The 26659-nt window shown below is 42.0% G+C and overlaps 1 protein-coding gene across 1 annotated transcript in view; it reads left to right on the top strand.

The window, feature by feature from the left end:
• IGFBP2 (insulin like growth factor binding protein 2) overlaps positions 1-22596 on the top strand; it is a 44756-nt gene extending 22160 nt beyond the window's left edge. The window contains 3 exon segments of the mRNA XM_021002836.2: positions 20002-20219; positions 21497-21637; positions 22055-22596. Of these exon segments, the coding sequence (XP_020858495.1) occupies positions 20002-20219; positions 21497-21637; positions 22055-22216 (521 nt within the window). The 3' untranslated portion in view covers positions 22217-22596.
• Positions 22597-26659: the final 4063 nt, after the last annotated feature.

Here is a 26659-nt window from a genome sequence, read left to right as displayed (position 1 = left end):
TAGATATCATTTAATTCAACCCCTACATTTCCCAGATGAGAAAACTTAGGCCTGGAGAAGTAAAAGTGACTTACCCTGTGTCACACACCATAAGTAGAATTTGAGTCTTAAGAAGTATTGTCACAAATGCCTAGTAACTGATGATCTGATGTCTAAAGGGGTTGATGGCCATGAATTTTGGTTACCTCTTATAGAGGTTCCTTTTTGAAGCCTGAAGCTAGCAATAAAGGAATGTATCTGTACAGTCCTACATCTGGCTGAAAAAGAGGCCTATCAGTAGGCCTATCCATTGATAAATGGATCTTGAAAACATTTGCAGTACATTGCAGAATTGGGATCCAGGTGCCAGTTAAAACAGAAATGAATCTGTGGGATGAGGAGAGGGGGATGTTTGAAGGCCCAACCCTTGGGAATGGAGGGCAATGGAAGATAAAAGGGAAGAGTCAGAATCAGTTACTCTTTGTGAATTTGCCATCCTTTCTCAACTCCCATGTAAGTATGGGTGACCACACAGTAGAGGGATGATTGAGGATGACTCCAGAAGGATTTTCTAGCTATGGGCTGAGTTCTAAGCGGGGCAGATTAAAGGGTACGACCAGGACTCAGTAGAGAATAGCAGGAGATGGGGATGGTTTGGAATGGAGTGCGTATCAGCAAAGGGGATATGGGCTAGGAGAATGTCATTAACCAGTTTGGAATTTGCCCTGGGTGTCAGCTCAAACTTAACCATACATCCAGTCACACACTTACTTACGCATGCTAACGCACACAGTTTGGAATTTTGGGGTGACTGGGTATTATCCGTGGTCACTGAGTGAGGTTTCTTTTAAGTTTGAGAATGGTATAAAAGCAATGATAGTCACATAGTAAATTTGAGAAGCTCTGGGTTTAACTTTAGCCAATGAATAATAACAAGACCTCTTTCCTCCTTTCCACCCCACTTTTTATGGATTCCCCCTGTCATTGACCTGAATCAACAATCTGATCTGTGGGTGGGCTGTGTTATTGTACATATCAGTCACATGGAAGAGTCTCGTTACCCCAGCTGTTCCTCTGGGTGTGGTCAAAGGGACCAAAGGGACTTTTGAATTGCATGGAGAGTGATTTTCTAGTGGCTGGTGAGCTTAACTCTAGGCTCCAACCCCATGTACAAATCAATTTGTAAGCTACTCCCTATCCTTGCTCTGCCCTGTCTCTTTCTCTTTCATCATCTTTGTTGTTCACAAGAAGTTTAAATTCAAAATGACCATGTTATCAGAAAGTCCTTGAATCTGGTGTAGAATCAAGAAACTGAATTCTGCTCATTACTCATTTCCTCTTTTACCTTTCTCTTTATGACTCAGGATCCTAATTGGCCCATCTAGAAAATGGGGGAACATGTCCCTATTCCTTATTGCTCTACCAGGATGCTGGGAAGACACATTAATATTAACAACAACAACAAACAATGATAATAATAATAAGTCCCTTGAAAATCTAGAATTGACGTGTGAAAAATTTTTTTAACAAATTAAGCAAAAAATTTAACTAATTCTTAACAAATGCCTGTTTGCTAATAGGCATTAATGGAGGCAGTGGGCCATAGAGGAAAGAGTGAGGCTGGAGAGAAGAGGAGAGAAACTTCATCTGTTTGCACTAGGGAAGAGGCCATCTTGCCAGCATCCTGGGGGCTGATGGGTGGGTTGAAAAATCTGTGGAGAGCCGGGAGTGGATAGTTTGAATTGTTCCTATGCTGCATTAGTACGCTGGACTGGATGGCCTCCAGAGAACCTTTCTGGTGCAAGGATTCTTTGACAATGAAATGAGTTCTGGCTGCCTCCAAAGGCATCGAATAACCAACCTCACTCTCCTCCCTGAAGGAGAGAAGAGTCCTCTGGTCCTTGGAGGGAGGCAGTTTCTCTCCAAGCCCCTGAGTGCTCCATTTGTGAAGTTGGGTCCAAGGTCCCAGCCCCAGGTGGGAGAGCTGGAGTTTCCGGCAATGATACCTCTCTGAGGGGCAAGGAAGAAAAGGGGAGCCAAGATAAATGCTGTGAAAATGAGCCTTGCATTTCTCTAATTTGGAGATTCCCGGCTTTTCGGAGTTGCGACACCCTGTTGTTTGTCTGATTTCACCATACCAGCTCTCCAGCTCTGTCCACCTCCCCCTGGAATTGCGTATATTTATTTTGCAAATTAAAGCGAATTATTAAAATTAATCTTGATTGGATAATTTGAGGTAATTGGAGACATCCTGGATGTTGTGAAACTAGGGTTGGGTAGATCAGCCCCTTTTGCTCTGAGAATTTCTATAGCCAGGACCTTGGGTTCTAAGTAGTCTTATAACATAGAGTGGGAAAAGATTATTGCCGTATGTGATAAACGAAGAGACTAAGGGGACTTGTTTAAAGTCTTTTAGCTGGTTATCAGTGGGGTCAAGAATAGAACCCAGGCCTCTGGATTCCCAGCCATCATTCTTTCTTTTAGACTGCAGGTCAGGATAAAAGGTCATGTGGCTGGAAGAGTAGGAATCCATCTATTATGGGGCAGCCTTTGCTAATTTGTGGAGAGCTTTTTGTAACCTCACAAATATTATTTTGCCTTCTTCATTCCCTTGTTTTAATTGGATTTCTGGCCTCAATTTTGGCACCTGGAAGATGGGAATATTTTCCCATGCCGCTATTTATGGTATATGAACATGGAGGCATCACCTTCTACTCTACAGGTTGAATCTTAGCTCCAGTTTAGGGAGTTGTGCAGATGTCATCAAGAACTCTTCTCTTGTGAGCATCTCCTCTGTTTTTTTAAACAGAAGAGGTCTCATAGTTTCACTAAACACTTCCTTTCAGTGTCTTTCTGGGTCAGGAAGTAACACTTTATGTCTACCTTTGATCATGTTTTCTCAATCATTCCTTAGTGAAAAGAAAAAAGAAAAGAAAAAAAAAATCCAAGCTGCTGTCCTCAATTATAGTAATCTCTTAAGTGACCAGAAGACTTACGAAAATCCCCATGCCTGTTTTTCCTTAAGTTAAAGAATTATGGTTCCTGTTAAGTGGAACCAGATAGGAGGCATGCAGGCTTGTGTTGAAACCAGAATTTGGGTAAATGCTACAAATCAGGGCTTAATTGATTGTTTGGTTGATTGTCTAGACCAGAGGTGTGGAACACATGGGCTGGCCAGCGATGTTCCAGTGTGTAAGCTGGAATGAAAATAAAATGTAATTGGGAAATATTTAACAAAGTAAATAAAAACACAATAAAACATAGATAACATGACATTTAAAAAGGAAGTCAACATACACAGGGATCCTTATTATGTATTAGTGGCCCCATTTCTATTAGAGTTTGACACCTCTAGTCTAGATTTGAGAAAGTTATGGGAAAAAATGTTAATTATGCAAATTGAACTTAAAGGTGTGGATAGCCAGTTGTCAGACATTTACCAGCACAGCCCTGGGCCAAGTTAAAAAACATGTAGTTATTTAATAAATATGATGCCAAATCAGGTTCTCCTAGACAGCAAATTCTAAGTATCTGGAGTTTCATGTATGTTCAGGTGTGTTGTGTTAATCAGCTCTGGGGTTTTCAGGAACAGAGACCAAGTTTCACTTATTTGATCTCCCTACAAGATTTACTGATAGCATACTAGCCAACTTAGTGGACTTCATCCCTCATAAAGAAAATGTCTGCTCATGGATATGAAATGATGTTTGTAACTGCAATCCAGGGACTGCTTATCTAGGCACCACACCTGTCCTGAGTGTTGGAAAGGTGTTAAGGGCTGTGAGGTTTTGTATTAGAGCAAGACAAGGGAGCTGGAATCTCTTACTGATGGGCCAGTCCAGGTTAAGCAAACTTCAAGTACCTTTGAATTCATCATTCAGGAGTAAGCCAGATAAAGCTAAACCCTAGGCTGGTCAAATATCTTCAGTCAGGGGCTACTATATTTATGGATATTCATCAGTCATTCTGTGATTGAAGGGGTCTGATCTAACCAGTCTAGTTAAAATACAGAGTTTGGAGCTAGACATTAGACTTTGGTACTAGGGCCTGACCCAAAGGAGAGGAATGTCCCAGTTCTCAGCATCAAGAGGAATAAGGTCATAGAATTAGATCTAGAAAGGACTTTAAAAGTCATCTATCCAAAACCTTCCTTTTACAGTTAGGGAAACTGAGGCCTAAAGGTTAAGTTATCTTGGACCAGTAGCAGTGTTGGGATTTGAGCCTAGGTTCCCTGACTTCCTGCACTGTACCACCTGCTTCTTAGAGTATACACTGGTCAACTAGAACTCAAGAAATTTCCATATTCTGTTGGCATTCATGTTGACTGGGGGAGAGGGTATCAGCAAAGGGATGATAGAACAGACCATACTCTTGAGGCCAAGTGCCCTCCATGAGGCTGGGAGCAAATTTGCCCTTCAGCCCAGAGGAAATGAGGCATCTCAGAACAGATACCTATCTGTTAGTCATGTGAAAGGTTGGAAACAAATACTGGACTGGGGATAATGATAACAAGTTCCCTGCCCAGCACACTCAAATAGTATTTTAGTTGAGCTGAATTCCTTCATCTTCCCTCCCTCACCTGACTCTTGACCCTCAGAGCAGATCAAGCTCTTCTAAATTCTGTGTCCTTAAAATGATGTATGCTCTTCCTAGCATCTGTGAGAATCCTTTTGCCATTTGGGCTGGTCCTTGGCTACAAGATTTACTGGATTTTTCCTAAGGTTCTTGGGAATGCTTAGGGAGATAAAGGGAGGGGGGAAGACATAGGAAAGGAAAGCCATCTCTGGAGGACCCTAGTATCTCTGTTGCCAAAATTGAGAGCCACACAAAACTAAAGACAAAGGCATTAGAATTAGAACCTCAAGACACGGATTTGAGTCCTAGCCATGAATGAGTGACTGTGAACACATGATTTAACCTGTTATCCTGTTTCGTCATCTATAAAAGAGTGGAAATGATGCTTGGCACTATGTGGAGCAGCACATAGACATGTTTATGAGTTCAAATACAGCCTCAGACACTTACTAGCTATGTGACCCTAGGCAAGTTAACCTTGTTGGCCTCAGTTTCCTCATCTGTAAAATGAACTGGAGAAGGAAATGGCAAACCACTTTGCCAAGAAAACCCTAGACGGGGTCATGAAAAGTACAACACTACAGAAATTGCTGAACAACAAAACAAATAAAAACCTCATGGGGTTAAAAGGAAAGTGCATTGTAAATGATAAAGTGTTATAGAAATGAGCCATTATGATGATTATGATTATTATTCAAGTGAGCAGCTAGATGTTGGGGTCAGGGGATGTTTGGGGTCTCAGATGGGCTTGCAAGAGTAGAGAAGAGAGGGAAAGGATCATAAATACAGATGCCATAGAGAACAGCTGGTCCAGTCCCTTCATTTTACAAATCAGGAAATTGATGCCAAGGAGAAAAATGACTTGCCTCAGGTCACATAGGTAGTGAGTAATAGAGCCAAGATTTGGGTCCACACCTTTGATTCTAAATCTAATGTTCCCTCTGCTGTAACACACAGCCTCTCCAAATCTTTTATTCCCAAAGTTCTTTGTAGAAATGATTAATGTAGAGTCCTATGTAGAAAGGACACTGGTTTTCAGTAGGCACTCATTTGAGGAGTGGTAAGTCTGTAAGTGCTGTCTTGGCTTCATGACCTTGGGGTGGTCATTTGTACTCTGTGGGCAAAATTATCCACTCAATCACCCCAGATCTGTAAGATGAAAATTGTTCTGGCAAGTGGTGGTAACAGTGGTAGAAAAAAATTATGCCTTCAGTTTACCATCTTGATGATTGGGGTCTGGGAGAAACAGAGCTCCTGGCTACTCTGACCAAGCTGGGCTGAGTATTTTGTACAGATAGAGGCCACAGTGGCATTACTGGGGAACCCATTTGTTGACTAAGGTCTAAGAAAAAACAATGCAGCCTGACCACTGTGGGTGGATTTGTGTTTCTAATGTTTACCGTGACTCAGAGAAATCTTCTCTCCCTCCCCCATCTCTTTAGAATAGGAACATCTGTGTAGAAAAGCTAAAGAACTGAGTCTAGAGAAGGCAGAGAAAAGAAAAAATTTAAGAAAAATCTTTTAAAGTTGACAAAACTCCCATTCTTCATAGGTCCTTAGATCTAGAACTGGAAGATGGCTTAGAAATCACCTCTTTTGGGACAGCTATGTGGCACAGTAGATCGATCACTGGGCTTGGAATCAGGAAGATTTCCAGTTCAAATCCAGCCTCAGACACTTACTAGCTGGGTGACCTTGGGCAAGTCACTTAACCCTGTTTTCCTCAGTTCCTCAACTATAATGTGAGATGGGGGAGGAAATGGCAAACTACTCCAATATCTGTGCCAAGAAAACCCCAAATGGGATCATGAAGAGTCTGACATAACTGAAACAACTGAACAACAAATGGCATTATGTATATAGTATAGTATGTTACCCTATACTATTACCATGCAAAAATGATTCTTGTCTCACCAGTAGTCCCTGGGAACCTTGTTGTGATGAGTTGGGGGCCATTTTAGGGAAGGGCAGATACTAAATGCAGTTCACTTTAAGATAGGTAATTCAAGCTTGGGGTATAGGTGAGAAGAACCCTTCAAAAAGTCCCTGGGGCCACAGTAAGGATTAGGTGGTCCCATTATTTCTTTATCCATATAACTTGGAGTGAGAAGGTAGGTAACACACATGAGGAAATACTAGTAGACACTATCCGCAGAGGACAGGACTAAATGTATAAATGGGCCAAGGAGAGTTCATGGGGAGAGTTACCGAGGTGAGCTTTTGAAATTTCAAAACTGCAATATCCAGAGCCATCAGTAATTGAAGAAAGAGAAGGAAAAAAAAGAAACGTGCTGAATGAGCAGATTTTCAGTCATCCTCATCTCTGATTATGTCATCTCTTAATTTGATAGTTGCTAGTCTGGGAGGGTCTTATGAGTACTAGGAAAGGTGTTGAGGTCTTCCAAAATTGTTCTCCTCTCCCACCACAAAGTGAGATCGTGTTGGAAACTGTCTGGGCCAGGGGTGCTGGTGGAAGCTGCATGGGGTGAGATCAGTTAAGGAGGTCATATCTGGTGGTTGGGGTGATCATATGAGGGTTGTTTCTGCATAGATAACATTTTAATTTTTATAGCATGTGTTCTTAGATGACTGTTCCAAATTCACTTGAATAGAACAGTTGAGACCCCAGATAATGGTTAATGCTTTTCCTCTAAAGTACTAGGGTTATTCCTGAGGGGTTTCAAGTACTAGCTGGCCTATGAGCCCCACTGGTGTGCTTCCCACCACAGTTATTAGTTGATTATCAATTAGTCAGCTACTTAAGTAGCTTTTAGAAAGAGGCGTTTATTAAGGTTGTGTAGTAAGAATAGTTGGTATAAAACATTTCCACCAAAGTCTGTGACATACTTTCTTACTAGTACATATAGAGTCTAGGGGAAAGTGGGCTTAAGCTTAGGGAGCACATGTTTCAAAGGGGGTAACTCACAGGTCCTGGAAGTCCTTTTGCAGGAGTCCTCAAAATGTTCCCCTTAAATATGGTCTAGTCTTTTTCTGTTGGGCTCTTTGGACATCTTTAAATCTGCATCATTCTTGGCTCTCAGTGCAGATGGAAAGACAGGAAATCCTCTGGTGAAGCTTCTGAGATCCTTCTCTGGTCAAGGTGAGGAAGGAGACCTAATATCAAAGCTCAAGGCAAGGCACTCTTCTCTAAACAGTTTCACCTCAGGGGCTTTGATAGAAAACTCTATCCTGACTTGCTAGGATCTCTTGAATCTTCCTCAGGCCTGAACCAGCTTGAAATTTTAGAGACGATGCCTAGAATGTGATTAAATTTCCTCAGTCAGTCTGAAAATTCTTCCTGTACAATGCCACTTGTAGTACATATAGTGGTTCGTTAGAGACATTTACATGATCAAGGCCTTTTCACACTTAGCTGGATTGTCTTCAATCATTTCAACCTGGTTATATTACTGGTGTAGCACTTTACCACTTACCTTAGGCAAAGTGGAATAATTTGATTGATTTACTCAGTTGACCTTTAAAGTCTCCCCTCAGTTTTGATATTTGCTGTCTTCAGCAAATCTACTGGAGTATGTTTGGAAAAATCCATAGTCCTAAATCCTGGAGAGGTCTTCAGTGACTTGAGAAGGTTCTCCTCACCTATTTCGAATGCTTTTCCAAGTGCTTTAGGAAAAATTTATGTGGCACACAGTTCGTAATCAAACTGGATAATTAACCCTCTTTTATTCTTTCAAATGTGTGGTGGCATAATTTAACAAACTAATACCTTTTTACAACATCATAATAGGTTAAGATCTAGATTGGTGCTTACAAAAAGGCCTTCCCCTAACTAATACAATAAAGGGAAAAAAAGGAAAAGAAATCAAGCATTCCTTATAGAGGAAAGCCTGGTCCCTTATAGCATTCCCTGAGGACAGGGGCTCTCCCCACAGGGATTAGGAACCTGAGGTTGACTGGAACTCACCCCTTATCCTTCATTTGGGAAACCAAACAAATCTGGCTTGGAGATTACGTAGCAAAATTGGTTCAATGGTTCCAAGTGGGGCTGGGCTCCTCTTCCTCATCCTCTCTCTTTTCTGCTTAGGGTTCAGACACCTGCAAAGTGCTTCAACACCAGGTCTAAGGGGGACTGGAGTACTTTACTCTCTCCCTCTCCCATTAAAGGATTTCTCTACTCTGGAACCATGAATAAAGTTTGGTTTTAATTACAAACTAACTTAAAAAGAAAATCAAATTTCCTACTTCAAAAAGAAAAGCACAGGGGCAGCTAGGTGGTGCAGTAAGGAGCTCTGGCCTTGGAGTCGAAGGACCTGAGTTCAAATTCAGCCTCAGAGTTAACACTTATTAGCTGTGTGACCTTGGGCAAGTCACTTAACCCCATCACCTCACCAAAAAAAAAAAAAGCACAGGGATCAATGAGCTGGGGTCACCTGGAAGTCCCTCCCTCACTTTTCAGGTGAGAATCCAAACTATCCTGGGTGAGAACTCTTACAGGAGCAATCAGTCAGTCAGTCAGTCAGTGGGTAAGCAGTTATTAAGCACCTACTGTACACCAGGCACTGGAATACAAAGAAAAGTAAAAGACCGGTTCTTGAATCCAGAAGCTCATCCAGTGGGGGAGAAAACATGGAAACAAATAGGTACAAAAAAAGCTGTATAAAGGGAAAATTGGATAGAATTGACAGAGGGAAGGCACTGGAAATAAGGTTTGGGAAAGGCTTCCTATAGCAGGTGTGATTTTAGCTGAGACTTGAAGGAAGCCAGGAGGCATAAATGAGGGGGGAGAACATTCCATGCATGTGGGGCAGTCAACAAAAATGTCCAGAATTGGGAGAGGGACATCAAGGAGAAGTTAGTGTTACTGGATGGAAGAATGGGATGTGTATGTGTGTGTGTGTGTGGTCCAGTTGTAATAAAACTAGAAAAATAGAGTGGGATGGTGGACAGGCTATGAAGGGCTTTGAATGCCCAAAAGATGATTTTATGTTTGATCTTGAGGATAACTAGAAATCACTGGAGCTTGTTAAGTGTGTGTGCGTGTTGTGACATGATCAGACATATGCTTTAAAAAATTACTTTGACAGCTGAGTGGAGGATGTACTGGAATAGGGAGAGGCTTGTGGCGGAGGAGACCTTCCTCCCACCTCCACCCCAGCAGGCTATTTCAGTAGTCTAGGTGTGAAGTGATAAGGGTGGTGGCAGTGTCATGAGAGAGAAGGAGGGCAAAAGTGAGAGATGTTCTGAAGGTAAAATTAACAGGACTTGGCAACAGATTGGTTATGGCAGTGGTTGGGGGGGGGGACTTGAGGTGAGATAAAGGGAAGAGGAGAGGAGGTCGCCTAGTTGTGAGCTTGGGTTACTGGGAAGATTGTGGTTCCCTTGAGAGCAAGTGCAGGAGGTCATCTAACTGGGCTCCAGGCAAAATTCTTAGATATCCCTTTCTATGAGAGCACACAAAAATGTCTCCAAAGGTCCATGTAGGCATAGACAATTCTCCTGGAGCCCCAAGCAAATTTCCTCTAAGTCTCTATACCAAAAAACACTTAAAAATTTCTTCTCAGATACTGTAAGGATAAACCCAATGGAACTTCTAACTCACCTCTTACTAGAATAAACAGATTAATTTAAAGAAAACAAGCTTAGGGATGGAGGCTCCACCTAAAAGGGGTTAAGCATTTACGTAATTACTTGGAGGAGTTTAGGCCAGCTAGCAAACCTCTTCTTATGAATGTGTAAATCCAAAAGAATCTCAGACAAGTTAGATGAATTATTTAGCAAATTGGTAAGTAGTCTAGGACTGATTGAAAGTAAGAAGAAAAAAAGGGAGGGGGAACATTTGTGAGCTATCAGAGCATGCTCTAAGTGAACTTTTGGATGCAAACCCCATATTTCGCATAATTGCTGCAGTACGCACACCACAGAGATTGGTACAGAAACGTTCAAACACACAAAAGGCATGAAAAAAACTTGGTCGGAAGTTTAAGAAAGATAATAGAAAACAGACTACTGTACAATTGCAGTCTAAAACAAAAGAGAGGGGAAAAAATCCTAAAATCTAGGATATGGGAAACTTCGTGGTTATTGTTGTTCAATTGTTTCAGTCGCGTCTGGCTCTCCATGACCCCATTTGGGGTTTTCTTGACAAAGATACCGGAGTGGTTTGCCATTTCCTTCTCCAGCTCACTTTACAAATGGGGAAACTGAGGCAAACAGAATTAAGTGACATGCCTTGGGTCACAGAGCTAGTGAGTGTCTGAGGCTGGATTTGAATGCAGTCCTCCTGACTCAAGAGCCAGTGTTCTATCCACTGTGCTACCTAGCTGCCCCTTGGGAAAGATAGACCAGAAAAATAGACCATGTGTCTGAGGATGATGGTAAACCTTCCCTTCTCAGTCCGTGATGCTAACCTCTCATGTACCTTCTTAAATAATTTGTAACAGGCAAATCTGAAAACTTCCTGCAGCATGACTGAGACAGCAGTACCAAAGATGAAGATGCCGTATTGGAACACTTCAAGTACATATGGTGCAAAAGTTATCCTATATAAGTCCCAACAATGTAGCCCATGTTCTGGAGTGACTATGCCAACTCCCACTTGCATTGACAGACTAGGTTATTACCTCACCTCTGGGCTTCAGAGGTAGTGTAGGAAGACTTGTACGCACGTTTATGTTGATGGGCAAAATTGTCTCAAAAAGGCTAGAATAATGGGAAGAAACCGCCACCACCAATAAGGAGCATTTATATAGTGCCTCTAATGTGCCAGGCTCTGTGCAAAGCACTTCTTACATATACCATCTCATCTGGTCCTCATAACAACCCTAGGAAATAGGGTGCTATTATTATCCCCATTTTACAGATAAGGACACTCAGATGAACAGAGTTTAAGACTTGCCTAGGGTAACATAGCTAGTAAATGTCTGAGGCTGGATTTGAACTGAGGTTTTCCTCACTCCAGATCTGGCTCTCTATCCACAATGCCCCCTAACTAACTCTATGAAAATTATATTCTTGTGCTGGAAAAGATCAGTGATTTCATAGGTGTGGGTGCTTCTTCTGCAATGTGATTGTAGTCGCTGTGCATGCACCTTAGTGGGCAGTTTTCTGAGTAGCTGTGGGTCATAAAAATCTTGATTTGGTGATAAATTTCAATGACTTGAGCTAAGCTGGTTCTTGGATGGTAGTTGCTTGGCTCTTCTTCATAGGTTTTCTGCTTTGGTGTAGAAACCACTAAAGCTTGTGCTTAATTGGAATATCTTTCCAGAACCCAGAATAATTTCCACATCATGGCTAGGTGTAGGACTTTGGCAGAGAGAGATGGAATTTAATTGGCATAAATATCAACTCCTGAACTTAGATTTAAAAAAAAATCAACTGGACCAATATGGGGTGAGGTACACTAACTCCCCAACTCATGAGGAAGACTTTAGTGAAATACAAGCTACATGTGGTGATGCAAGAGTGTGGAGTCATTGCCAAAAAAGTTAACATGTTCTAAGCTTGTATTGACGTAAATAGAGTGTCCAGACCAAAGGAGGTGCTACTGCCCCCTTGGTCAGGCTCTATCTGGAGTACTGCATAGAGTTCTGGGCACCATGTTTCTGAAGGGGCGTTGACAAGCTATAGTGAGAATCAATTAATAAACATTGATTAAGTGCCGTCTACGTGCCAGGAATTATGCTAAGAGTCAAAAGATAGTCCTGGCCTTCAAAGACAGTAACATTGGAGAACAAAGGGTCTAGACATTATGTCTTGTACCTCAGCTGAAAGAACAGTGGGGTCCCTACACTGGAGAAGGTAAAAGGTATATGTGTGGTGTTGGGGGGTGGGGGGCTGAGGAGGAGGAAGTGTTATTGCTAGGACCAGTTCAGATTTTTGACCAGTGGAATAGACATCAGGATTATTTTGTGTTTTTCTAGGTAGAAGAACCAGGACCACTGGGTAGAAGCCATAGGGAGACAGGGTTCAGATTGACATAGGAATTTCCTAACAGTTAGAACTACCCAACAATAAAATGGATTGTCTCATTAGGCAAGAAATGCCCTGTCACTGGAAACTGTCCATCAGAGGCTAGATAAATACATATAGGTCACTGATGTTCGGAGGAAGTGTGGGGTAATGAAATGAATACTGGCTTTGAAGTCAAAGTAGAGGCTGGGTTCAAATCCAGCTTCTGACATTTTCTAATTGTGTGATCATGGGCAAATCACTTAACCTCTCTGAACCTGTTTCTTCATCTGTAAAAAGGGGATAATGGTACCTATAATAGCTCACAGAATTGATAAGGGGATCATATGATAACATATACATTTTCATACAGAGAGCTTAATGTATACATTAAGCAATTCATATATGCTTTAAGCAACCTCAGAAAGAGCTCAGTAAGCACCTATTGTGTACCAGGTGGTGTTTTAGGTTTTGGGGATGTGAATACAAAATTAAGTCAGTCCCCACCCTCAAAGTCTTTACATTTTATTAGAAAATAATTGATATTTCATAGATTTAGATCCTGCTCTCAAGGAGTTTCCATTTTACTAGAAAATAACTGAATCCCATTGATCTAAGATCCTATGGTCCAGTGATCTTAAATCTATGGAATGTCAATCATTTCTTAGTAGCAAAGACGCTTTTAGGCATCAAAGACTAGCCTCCTTTTGTATTTTCCAGGGACTATCATATAGTAGGTACTTAGTAAATGCTTGTTGATTGGTTATTGTCTATGTCAGAGATATTATGGAAGAGCTTTTCTGCTTATTAGTTGGTGGTTGGACTCACTAACCTTGAGGTCCCTTCCAAATCTAAGATTCTTGAGATTGTGTCTAAGGAAGTGAAGACCTAGAGGATTTCCTTTGTGGAGGGGGATTCTTGCAGTGGGTAAGAGGAGACCTCTGAAGGTTATTTCATAGTTTCTAGGAGTCTCCCAAAGACTATAGATCACTTTCCCATTAAGGATTTCACTTGTCTCACCCAATCTTCTGGAAGACAATGGACTGACACAGGGAGGAAACTGGGGGATAATGAATGGCAGAAGTTCTTAAAAGTGCACAATATCTAAAAGGCAATGGGTGTTTCTGGGCAATGTTTAGCACATTATAAGCACTCAGATCATATATGGCAAGGACCTGGGTCTCTGGACTCCCCACAAAAGGCTATTTCTACAAAACAACAAAATGCCTGTTTCTTGGATAATACAGATGCCCCTATTCTCTCTTCTTCATTTTGAGTGCCATCTTTCTTCTCTTTTAGCCCCATCCTTCTCTGATTTCCCTTGCTACAGGGATAATAGAGGGGGAGTTTGAGGTGTTACTGCTGGGATCTTGTTTCTTCCTCTACCATAATGTGAGTAACAGAGAGTTAAAATTTCCCTAGGAGACCATGGTTATACCATGGAGTGTTTTAAAAGGATATGGAATTTGAGGTCGTGTGCTGATCTCAGTTAATATTCTTCATTTAATTCCCAGAAATTCCCAAAGCTACTCAACTCAATTCTTCCTCTTCCTGCCTGCTTCCTGCAATCTTTCCACCTTTGGTAACTGGCTGTGGTTTGACAGGGGAACTTCTTTTTCCATGCTTGCTCCTCACTGTCCCTTTATGATTGCTTATGATGCTTGGCTACAGTACTAAAAGATGACCTGCCTTGGCATAGGGAGTTAGAGTTTAGAAAGCTCTGAATCAAGTTTTGACTCATTATTTCCATCTTGCAGAACTCTACAGGAAAGGGATGAGAGAAAATCCCAATCCTCACCTTCAGACTCAGCGTATATCCTAAGCGGTCCATGTCTTTCTGCTATACACGCTGCTTCCAAGGGTGGAAAGAAGAAAGGAATGCTCAGGTCTAGCAGTAATTGATAGTCTGGTTTACATACAGTGGAAGAAGACTAATAATACCCTGTGAAGGGATTCTATCATATATGGCTTTCAGAATCACAGGATCACATATTTAGAACTTGACAGGACCTTAAAGACTTCAGCACATTATAAGAACTCAGATCATACATGGAATATTTTAGAGAAGGAAACTGGCCCCAAGAGGTGAGGTGACTCGAAGGCAAGTAACAAAGGTAGTGAATAAGAGAGCTGGAACCCAAATCTAGATCTTCTCATTCCCCAAACCAGTGCTCTTGGTACTAAAGCACACTGTCTTTCATCTGGGCTCCCCTTTTTTCTTCTCATTGTTATGCTAGTGATCCTACCTCAAGCACCAGTCAGTCAACATTTATTAAATGCTAGACATTGTGCTGTGGGCGCCTAGAAGGTGGCACAGTGGACAGAGTGCCAGGTCTGGGGTCAGGAAGACTTGAGTTCAAATCCAGCCTCAGACGCTTCCTAGCTTTGTGACCCTGGACAAATCACTTAACCCTGTTTGCCTCAGTTTCCTCCTCTGTAAAATGAGCTGGAGAAGGAAATGGCAAGCCATTCCAGTATCTTTGCCAAGAAAACTCCACATGGGGTCATGAAGAGTCAGGACAGAAATGAACAACAAACAGCAAACACAGTACTAATGGCCAGGTGTACAAAGAAAGGGAAAAGACAGCCCCTGCCATTGAGAAGCCCCTTCCCCTATTTATTTATTTTTTTCTTTCTAATCTATGGTGGAACAAGAAACTAGAAAGCCAAGCATTTTGGCGCTATCTGAAAACTTGGGCGTATACGAACAACATATAAATAGTCTGAGAGGATCTCGAAGGGATGAAGTATGGGAGCATCAGGGAAGGAGCTTGGTGGTGTCTGTTGGCTGAACTTTTAACTCAGTTCTTGGTTCTTGGAGGTCTTTTAAGTAGGTGTGGTTGCCATAAAAATTAGATTAGATAATGAAGGGGAAAGTGCTTAAAATGCAAGCAATTAGCATTCCTGGTATTATTTACTATCATTCAATAGTAAATTATTTTATATTTATACTGGGACTCCGCCATATGTCAGTAATGGCCAAGAACCCACTGAAGTCATTCTGTGTACCAAGGCTGAATTCTACATGCCAAGGCCAATGTCACTAATGACAATATTTCATATCAAATTGGTTTAAAAATAGAAAAGTGAATCTGTCCAACAGATTAGAGAAGGAAGAAATGGAAACAATTGAACTCAGTAGTCTTGTGTCATAAACCTAAGAATATAAATTCTTGGAGAATTCCCTATTTGATAAAAATTGTTGAGAAAATTGGACAAGGTGATTGTTAAGTTCATAATAAAATACTTTAAATTAAAAAAGGGAAAGAAAAAGGGAAAGTAGTTTGGGAGCAATGAGGTTTACGCCAAGAACTTGCACAATGACAGGGAGGTCAAAATGGATATATGAGTCGAATATAAAGATTGAATTTTTTTAAATGGAAAAGAATCAGATCAGATAACTTTCATAGCTATGTCTAGGAGGAGAATTATTAACCAAACATGGGACAAGAGGTGATCATAATATTGCATGAAATTGAAAAGCTTTAGCATAAACAAAGTCAGTAAAAGTAGGTTCAGAGGAGAAACTGTCCATTGGGAATAGGAAGAGAAAGGATGGATGGGGAAATAAGGGTTAGATATGTCCTGAAATGAAAGTGGTATTAAAACAGAAAATACTAATCCAAACTTTAAAAAAAATGAATACTTATTTAGCACTTTATAATCCATGAAATACCTTTTGTCATATAACTGGGTTATAGGAAGGTACTGCTCAGGTAATTCCCATTTTACAGATGAAGAAACTGAGGTTTGCTTTGTTACATGGCCAAGAAGTGACTGATCTGGTTGACTCCAGTTCAGATATTTTGACTCTCTAGCTAGCGTTTCTTTTTTTTTCTTCTTGTACATCACATTATATCTTGTCTTTTCTCAGAACCTCTTTGTCAAGAGGTTAAAAACTAGAGATTTTTCAGATGTACAGCGGGGACAATAAACAGTAAAGAAGGTGGTTGAGGAGGAAAGAAAAAGCTAAAGAGAAGATGTACCTGGAAGGGCAAAAGAGTTGCTGATTCATTTTCCAAACTTGGCTTCTTGTTGGGACCTGTCAGGAGAGCAGCCTGGGGTGGAAAGTCCTGACTTGCTCTCTTGCTCCCCATCCTGCTGTTTGGACTAGGGGAGGGGGCTGGGCTAGGCAGTTTTATTCCTCACACTTTGCATGGAGGCCTTTTGGGCCTTGCTTGGGCATGTTGTCCCCAAGCTGCTTCTGGCACATATTTTTCTGTCAAACCTTGCTCTGCCTCACTATAGACTACCTTGGGAGTTCAGAGCCAGAGTGAGGGGGAATGAGGAGAGGGATGTAAGGATCTGATCCTTTCATTGCTCCCCCAGAAAGCAAAGACAGAGGCAGTGAAGGGTTTCTGTCCTCACTGAAGGGCTGAGGTTGAAGAAAAATCTTGACTATGACCTTATAAGAGGAAAAGTGAAAGGGAATGAATATACAAAGAATCCCGATGGAAACTTTTAGAAAATGAACTGTAAGTTGTTTTTATGTATAAGGGTATTTCATGCAAGCAATTTTATTCAATAATAAACAGTTACAAATTAAGTTTAACTGGTTATTGGTATTAAATATTATTTATACTAAATCATTTTAAATAATAATAATTATGAAAATGAGAAATGTAATGGAGGAATAGTCTTTCTATGAATCCCATGTCTCTCCATCCCTCCATCTTTTCCATCCTTTACTTATTCTTGTCTTGTGCTCAATGTTCCCAAAGTCCCCAAACAGAAAGATATTATTCCATGAATTCACTTAGTTGTTGGTCAGTCAATGAATAAACATTTATTAAGCACCTATGGTGTGTAAAGCATAATGGTAATATGGAATACCAAAGATTATCTTACTGTTCAAGCCCCTCATTTTACAAATGAGAAAACTGAGTGAGGTTATATAGCTGGCTAGTGGCATGGTCAGGACCAGAACCCGAGTCTCCAGATTCCTAGTTTCATTTCTACCATACTTTACTGCCTTGATTCCCATATACCTTCCTCTCTCCCCTCTCCCTCTGCTCCTCACATCCTTCCCCATCACTGTAACTCTGGAGAACAGACAGGTACAGAAATGTGGACATGGGGAGGGGATGAATTTACTCACAACAGTCACATGGGGCCTGGACTCTGCTCAGAAGAACTGGCCACATGTTAAACACTGCTTTGGGGAGTCTGTTTTATTCTGTGACTCCTGTAGCCAACTTTTGCCATCCTCCTTCAGCCTCGAGATGTTTCCCTACATGATTCTTGACCAGTTGGTGGGTGATATTCAAGAACGAGAAAAAACAAAACACTGTGCTGCAATATTGTCCTCTGTCAGAATGTTCCCTTGGGCTTATTCAGGCTCAGTGGGATGGGGGAATATGATAACTTGGGTTATAAACTGAGTTATCAACCCTTTCTCTCCCCCCCACCCTTTGCTGTATGAATTTGGATTTGAGTGGGGACTTGGGCATCATAAGAGAGAGCAATGGATGTGACAGAAAGATTGGGATGTAGGCTAGCTGTAAGAGGGGAAGGGAAAAAAAAACTCAGTTCCATCCCCCAATTGTTTTGAAAGGAGTCTATATATCGGGGGAGTATCATCAGTGTGGATAACTTCCAGCGTGGAAACATACTCCAGGGAAGAAGCAAACTTTCCATAGTTTAGAGTCTTAGAGGGTGGCCTCAGATACTGAGAGATTACGTGATTTGTTCAGGGTAATTTACCTAGCTGGTATATTTCAGGGGCACCTCTTGAACCCAGATCTTCCTGACTGCAGAGCTAGCTCTTTGTCCACTGCATCAGAGATGTCAAACACAGGGTGCATGGCAGTCAGCAACACTCCCAAGTTTTACCTGAACCAGATGAAAATTGTATTGGGAAATATTTAGCAAAGTTAATAAAAATACAGTAGATCATAGGTAATGTTCATGTGTGGTTTTCTAAGTCTCTATGTGCCTGCATGGATCCCTTTGTACGATTTAGTGGTCCCTGTTTCTATTTAAGCTTGATATGACCGTACTATATCATACCACCTTTGGGGATCCTCTAGACTGGAGAAAAAATGATAGGAGAGTGTTTAGAATCCAAGTCGCTGGATGGCTGTTACACCAAAGATTGGTCTGCAATTCTCACTCAGAAAAAAAGAGGCAATGTAATCTAGTGGTTAGAGACTTGGATTTAGGAAATCCTGCCTTGAAGTCCCATCTCTGGTACATTTTAGCGGCATGAGTGTAGGCAAGTCAATAGACCTTTCTAACCCTCAGTTTGATCATCTCTAAAATTGGAGATTAGAATCACTGTGGTACCTTCCTGACAGGGTTGTTAGGAAGTTCTAGTGAGATGATATATTTAAAGTGAGTGCTACAAAAAGAAATTGCTTCATATTGTCACCTCCTTTGTCATAAAAAACTCTTCCCTTTGGATTATTCAGTGGCACCTTGGGGAGTATGGAGGGCACTCCATCCATATTATTTATCAACTGAATTGGAACAGGAAATGTTTTAATTAGTCATAAGGAGCAAGACTGGCCATCTCAAGGATTAGGAGACACCAGAAAAGGGAAAGGAGTTAGAAAAATTGTACAGTAAGGGAGGTCTTTAAGAGGAAAGGAGACCACAGCCACACTCTCAGAACTCATGGTAGGGTCCTCCTTCCCTCAATGTGGTGAAGAAAAGGACAGTTGAGGTTTTTTGCCAACTCTAATTGTTTTCTTTTGAGTTTCCTCCCCTCTATGCTCCACCAGATCCTCCAGGGGACTTCTACCAGCAAGAACAAGTAATTCTGGTCCTTGGTTATCCTCCCATTAGAAACCTTTCATCCTTGAGTCTCTGTATTCTTCACCCTCATTATTTGTGTTTTAAATAATTGTGTTCTGAAATTCAGAAAAGACCACCATGGCTGCTGTTGAGGTAGTGAGCTCTACCTGTTCCCACATCTCTCAGACATTGCCTTCCCCTCTCCATCTTGCATACTCTATAACTAGAAGAACCACCATGATTCTATTATTTGGCACTCTACTGATGGCTTTGAAGAAGGGAGCCTGGAAATGGATCATCTTTAATTTTCAGGACAGATATAAATTGGGCTTAACTATTAGGTTATAGAAAGAGAAATATATCTAAGTGAGATGTGAGGCAGAACTTTATGATTTTGACATTTGAAAAACCCTGGAATGGCTTTCTCCAGAGAGCTTTAGGAAAAAGGATACCAGCTTTCTCTCTTTTCCCCCAATCTGCTTAGATCAGGGGTTCTTAACCTTTTTTATGTTGTGGAGCTTTTTGGCTCTCTGGAGAAGCTCATGGACCCCTTTGCAGAATAATGTTTCTAAATACATAAACTAAATATCATAAAATTACAAAAGAAACCAATTATATTAAAATATAGTTATCAAAATACGAAATGAAAGTAACTTTATAGACTCCAGGTAAAGGGCTAGACTGAATGCCAGAAATGAAAGAGGATAGTGATATGTACAACTTTTAAAGAACTACATGTGTAAAAACTTTGGGACTGAAGTTTGGAAAACTGGGAGTCACATTTTTTCTTTCTCTTTCCTCTAGATACCATTGATGACTCAGATGGCGGACTGGCAGAGAACCATGTGGATGGGACAGTGAGCGTGCTAGGTGGTGGGGGTCGGAAGCCCCACAAGTCTGGCATGAAGGAGTTAGCAGTGATCCGGGAGAAGGTTATAGGGCAGCATCGACAGCTGGGCAAAGTCAACATGCATCATCATATCCATGAAGACACCAAGAAACTGCGCCCACCTCCTACTAGGGTCAGAGGAGAGGGAGAGAGGGATGGATGGGAGAGGGGAACTGCATGTTGTTAAGAATCCACATACATAGACAACACTCAATTTCTCTGCATTAAATGTCAGGCAGAGGACATATCAGTGGTGTACCTGATAAGAGAATTGTGGCAATGGCATTGTACTAGGAGACCTAAGGTTCTAATTCCTCTCTTCGTCATTTAGCAGCAATTTGACCTTGGCAAATCACTCTCTGAGCCCCAGTTCTCTTTCTGCATGATGGAGATGATAATGGATGATCAGATGTCCACCTTTTATGAACCATTGGGATGATGGTGGACCAATCAGATGTCCATTGCTGTATGCAATGAAAAGGAGTTCAGATCCTGGATCAGCTGTTTTGCCACTTGTGTGATCTTGGGTCTCAGCCTCTCTGGTTTTCAGTTTTCTTGTGTGTAAAGTGAGAGGGTTGGATAGAACACCTCTGAGGTTCTTTCTGGTTCTAAATCTATGCTCCTTTTCATTTCTTATTAGACTTTGAGATTAGACCAGAGAAAGATAAATAGATAAATATATACATATACACATATATGTCTGTCTCTCTATATATTCCTATGTACATATTTGCACACATACATTCAGATCTGAACCTCATATAGGGCTCCCTCCATAACCCTGTTACTGCCAGTCTAGGAATATGGCAGGATCTTATGGGGTGAGGGGGGATGAAACTTGGGCTGCCTGGATGATAATGGCATTGATTATAAAACAAAAACAACTAACATTGACATTGTACTTAAAAGCTTGCAAAGAGCTTTACATATGTTATCTCATTTGATCCGCACAATATTCCTGTGAGGGTGCTGTTTTGTACCCAGATGTGGAACCTGGGGTTTAGGGGAAGTGATTTATCCGGGGTCACATGAACTAGGACGTACCCAAAGCAGGAGTCAGAGAACTCAGTTCTCCTGACTCCATCTCTCGTGCTCTCTCCACTGTTCCATGCAACAGATGGAGATGTGCTAGAATTCTAATTCTTCAGCTGTAGTTTCTTCCTGCAAATAGTTTTTCCAAGCCTCTGCACCCTCCCCAAGCCCACTGAAGCTTTCTAGTTCACTGAAGCCTTTCCCCAGAGCTGTGGCTGCGCCAGGGAGGGGAAAGAAAAACGCAAACTTGTCCCCTTGTCTGTTGTGTGGGAGTTGGCTCCCCTCCTTGTCGGTCAGCAGACAGCTTCTCCACCCCCAGCCTGCTTTTTCTCTGTCCCTTCTCTGAACTTCCTGTCTTTCTTTCTTGGCCCTGCATAGACCCCCTGCCAGCAGGAGCTGGACCAGGTCCTGGAGCGGATTTCTACCATGCGCCTCCCAGATGAGCGTGGTCCCTTGGAGCATCTCTACTCCCTGCACATCCCCAATTGTGACAAGCAAGGCCTCTATAACCTCAAACAGGCAAGTGGGCACCTGTCCCCAGGGTGTTTGGGGAAGAATAGGAAAGTAGGGATGAGTTTGAAGGGACCATGCTTAGCTCATAGGGGTGGCCATTTTCCATCCAACTGGATACTTTCAAGGCCAAGAAGTTTGATGGGAAGACATAGATCTGTAAATACAGTAAACCTGACTTATCCTAGCCAGCCTTCCTTACCTCCCAACCTCACCCCAAAATTATATCAGCCCATGTTGTTCCTTGTTTACAGCATACAGTTGAAAAGACTTTGGTGAATCAATTCGGGAGGAGGTTTAACTTATTGACCATTAGGTTGAGCCTCAGAGAGCTAAGCGAAGCAAGAGCTGTCTGAAATCTTAATAGATGATGCTGAGGGTAATGATCTCCTCTATCCCCTACCCCCTCCTCTTTTCTCTCCGCAGTGCAAGATGTCTCTGAACGGTCAGCGTGGGGAGTGCTGGTGTGTGAATCCTCATACTGGCAAGCTGATCCAGGGGGCCCCCACCATCCGAGGAGATCCTGAGTGTCATCTGTTCTACAATGAGCAGGAGGCTCGGGGGGCACACGCTCAGCGAATGCAGTAGTCTGGAGCCCACCAGTGCCCTGATGCCACCTCCTCCTCAACCTTCCTCCCCAAACATCAGCAGAGAGAGGAGAGTGGCTGGGAGGGTGGGAGTGCTGGTGGTGGTGATGGTGGTGGTGGTGGTTTTTCCACAAGTTTTGACACGTGTATTTATATTTGGAAAGAGACCAGCACCTTGCCTGGCATATACCCTGCTTTCCCCCTTTCCTGCATGAAATGCCTACTCCCTGTCCCCTTCTCTCTTCCCTTGTTGGGGAGGGAAGGAGGTGGCTGGGTGTGTGGAAGCCAGTGAAGGTCTGGGAAGGGGAGGAGGTTTTTATTTTTGAAGCCCTGTGTCTCTTTCACTTAAGATTAAAGGAAGGAATAAAAAAACAACAACAACTGTGTCTTGAACATTCCTGGGACTGGGAGAGCAGAGGCTGTCTCTAGACATGGCAAAATGGGACCAATCTCTGAGTCAGGAGGATTGGGGTAGGAACTTCTCTGAAGTTGTACAACCTTTTCAGTTGAGATCAAACCATATCAGCCCCAAGAAACTTATCTCTTTCCCTTTTATGTGAGCTATGGGATACTGACCTCCAGCCCCATTTTGCCTGTGACCTATGAGAAAGTGGCTTTATCTGTTGTAAATAAACTCTCCATCATTCTTGCTTTCTTCCTGCTCTGACAAAAAGAGAAGGGGGAGTACAAGGACCCCAAAAACCAAGAACTTCTTTGTGAAAGGAAAATGGGGAATTAGGAGGGAGTTGAGAAACTTGGGAAATGGGAATCCCCAAACACTGAAGCTAGTTAGACTCTTGTTGTTATTACTTTAAGAAGCAGAGAACCAATTGAAAACAAGCAAACAAAACTATTCCCCTGTCACCAAGAAGTCCAGGGGTTGGGAATCTGGGGTTTCACTGGTCCAGAGGCAGTGTGGCTAAGGGAGCCTGTCCTATGAGCTGAAGAGATTGGATGGTAGGATTGAATGAGCTGATTTTCAGTAAGAGAGGGAGCGATATCCACACAGGCTGCTAAGTGCGCTTTCTGCATGGCCATTAGGAAGCAGCTAGGTGGCATCACCAGCCCTGCTGCCAAAGACAATCAGCCAGCATGCCCCAGGATCAGAGGGATGCTGGAAGGACCATCTAGAGACCCTCTAATATACTCTTAGCATTTTACATAGGAGGAAACTGGCCCAGAAAGAGGAAAAGACCTGCTCATAATTGCACAGGTAATAGGTAGCAGAGCCAAGATTCGAACCCTGGATACCTTTTGACTATACATCCAGGACTGGTCTATACTAGCCCAAGTCTTCATTCGTTGAAACCATGTCAGGGGGTTGCAAAACCTCCTCCCTCTTTATTCCTCCCTCCTTTGTTCTGTTTCTCATCTCACCAAATCCAAGGACTCCTCAAATCATAGGCAGAAAGCTGGAAGGAATCTTAGGGCCCACCCCACTCATTTTCCAGATGAGGAAACTGAGGCTCAAAAGGGAATTGACATGTTCACAGAATAACAACAATAACAACTAGCATTTAATTCATTAATAAGCTTAAAACTGCGCTAATACTTTAGAGGCACCTTGTATAGTGCCTTAAAATTTAAAAAGCACTTTACAAATGCTCTTTCATTTTATGCTTACACCGATCCTGGGAGGTAGGTGCTCTTATTATTTCCTCTTTACAGCTGAGGAAATTAAAAGTAGACAGACTGAAATGACTTGGCTAGTGGCACATAGCTAAGTGTCTGAGGCTGGATTTGAACTTCCTGATTCAAGGTCTAACACTTTGTCACCTCTCTGCCTCCTATTGGCCATGGAGAGAGGGCATTGTTTAAGGGCTTGTATGAATACTAATCTTTCTCTTTCTGAAAATCATTTCACACGGACCCAACTCATCACCTCACTGGGCAGGCTATGTAGCCCTGAAAAAATGCCACCTCTCCCCAGTTTCACTAATCTCCTTTGCAGAGTGTCTTCAATGAGTTGAAGGGTGGGAGGTTGAGTGTGCACTGGTAGACTTAAGTATATGTAGTTAGTTTAAAGGGATACCAGTGGATCCATTGTAGATCTTGAAATTGGAGAGAGTGAGAAGACTGGGCCAGAACCAAAGCCCATAAGGGGAAATCTGTGAAAATCATTTATACAAAACTAAGTCTGGGCCTCCTGAGTACTCAAAGTAGGGCTGTGCTGCCATCTTGCGTCAGTATCAGAAACTCCAACTGCAATTCTCTAGAGTTTCAGACTATTTTATTAGGAGCAGTGGTGCAGTGTGTCAAGACTGATGATCTCAGAATTTTTGACTTCCATCTTTGGCTCATTTCCTTCCACCTCTTCCCCTTAGAATAGGGACAGGAGCAAAAGAAGAGAAGGGGACATTCAGATATATCTTTATTTGTCTGTATGAGGTTTTTAGATCCCCTATGCTTATCTTGACCTTGTTAGGACCCTGGGATGTAATGGAGAATGGCCTAAACCAATGGTTCCCAACCTATACTATTGCAAAGGGTCAACATCCAGTCATATGTTGTCTTCATTATTAGCTACTAACAGCACAATTAGTGTGTGTGTGTGTGTGTGTGTGTGTGTGTGTGTAGGTCTGGAGTTCTGGTAAGGTTAAAAGTGTTCCTCACACTCCAAAAGGTGATTAAAAACTCCAAACCTAAAAAAGACATGAGGCAATATAGTATAATGAAAAGAGTATGGATTTGGAATTAGAAGACCTGGGTTCCATTTCTTCCTCTGTCATCTACTCCCTATGTGCTCAAGCAACATAAACTCTCTGGATCTCTGTTCAACTCCACAAGAAGGTGGTTGGACTAGACTAGCTTTAAAGTCCTTTCCAGCTCTACATTCTTTATTTTAGGGTGGACAAATGGAATAATTGCCTCTCCCTGCTGGCAGAATCCTAGAGTTGAGCTTCAGAGTTGGAAAGGACCTCAGTGACCATCTAGCTGTTTGTCCTTTGGTTTCAAAGAGGACCAATGACAGCACAGGATGATGTCTTGACTCATGCATCAATTGGATTTAAGTGAGGCAGAGTTGCATAAAGTTGTTAGCCTCACTCTCTCTTAAGTCCAAGGGGCAAGACAATGTCTGGGTTGCAGTGGATGACCTTGGCATCTTTGATATCTGACCAAGCTCTAAGTTGTTGCTTCAGCTGCCTTCATGGCCATTGGAACAAATTGTTCTCATCTTCCCCTCCTGCCAGAGGAAGTCTTCACATGCTTGGGGTAGCACCTCATCTAACTCACCATTGGGTTTGTAGTTACCTCCCACCTGGTTTAGCTCATCTGCCCATTTACAAAGATGGATGAGCAGCCCTGAAAAGGGCTCAGCAGCCCTCACATCAGAGATGCTCCCTGAATACCCCATACACCCCACCAAAACCAACTTATACCTCCCAAATAATTTCTTCTATGATATACCCAATAAGTGGTCATCCAGCATTTGTTTGAAGATATCTAGCTTATTACTACATCCCGCAGAAACACATTCCACTTTTGGGCAGCTCTAATTATTAGAAGCTTTTTTCCGACATCAAATCTAAATTTGTCTCTTTACAACTTCTCCCTTAGTTCTAGCCTCTGGGGTCAAACAAGTCTAACCCTTCTTTTCCCTGATACCTACTCAAATTAAGGTAGAGAAAACTATCTTGTCTCTCCTGACTCTTTTCTAGGCTAATCTTCCAGTTCCTTCAACCAATCCTCATGTGACAACAACTGGAGCTTCTTCACTATATTGGTTACTCTCCCTCTAGCTTGTGAATCTCCTTCCTAACACGTAGCATCTCATACTGAAACCATATTTCAGGTGTGTTCTGGTCAGGGCAGAGTATATTTTCTGGGAAGCTATGCCTCAATTCACATTGTATTAGTTTAGTTTTTTTTCCCTACAGTCATATCATATTGTTAATCCATATGGAGCTTACAGTAAACCAAAACCCTCAGATCTTTTTTTCTGATAGATTGCTGTCCAACCATGCCTCCACCATCTTGTACTTGTGAAGTCCATGTTTTGAATAGAAATGGGACACTTTGCATTTACCCCTATTAAGTTTCATCTTATTAGACTCAGCCCAATGTCCAAGCTCACTAAGATTGTTTTGGATCCTGACTTTGTCACCCAGTGTATTAGCTCACCCTCCCGATTTGTGTCACCTGCAGATCTGATGACTAGACTATCTATGCCTTTATCTAAATTATTGATAAAAGTGTGAAGCAGCATGGGGCTAAAAACAGATCCCAGAGGCACTCCATTTCTCTCTATTGGAGACTTTCTAATTGACCTTGACCTCTTTTCTCCATCCTCTGGCTTCTTGGTAGCCTCAAGCCCTCCTCCAGTAGAGGAATGGGGTTGGAGAGATTATATGGTGTTAGTGCAGCTGAAACTGTTCTGTGGAAACTGTTGTTCTGCATGACGTGAATAGGGGTTCATTGAGAAACTTTAGGTGCTTGACTCCAT

This window comes from Phascolarctos cinereus, unplaced genomic scaffold, assembly GCF_003287225.1.
Source record: "Phascolarctos cinereus isolate Bilbo 61053 unplaced genomic scaffold, phaCin_HiC Scaffold_7;HRSCAF=346, whole genome shotgun sequence".
Lineage (NCBI taxonomy): Eukaryota > Metazoa > Chordata > Mammalia > Diprotodontia > Phascolarctidae > Phascolarctos > Phascolarctos cinereus.
The sequence above is the reverse complement of the archived record's forward strand: the minus strand, read 5'-3'. Positions and strand labels throughout refer to the sequence as shown.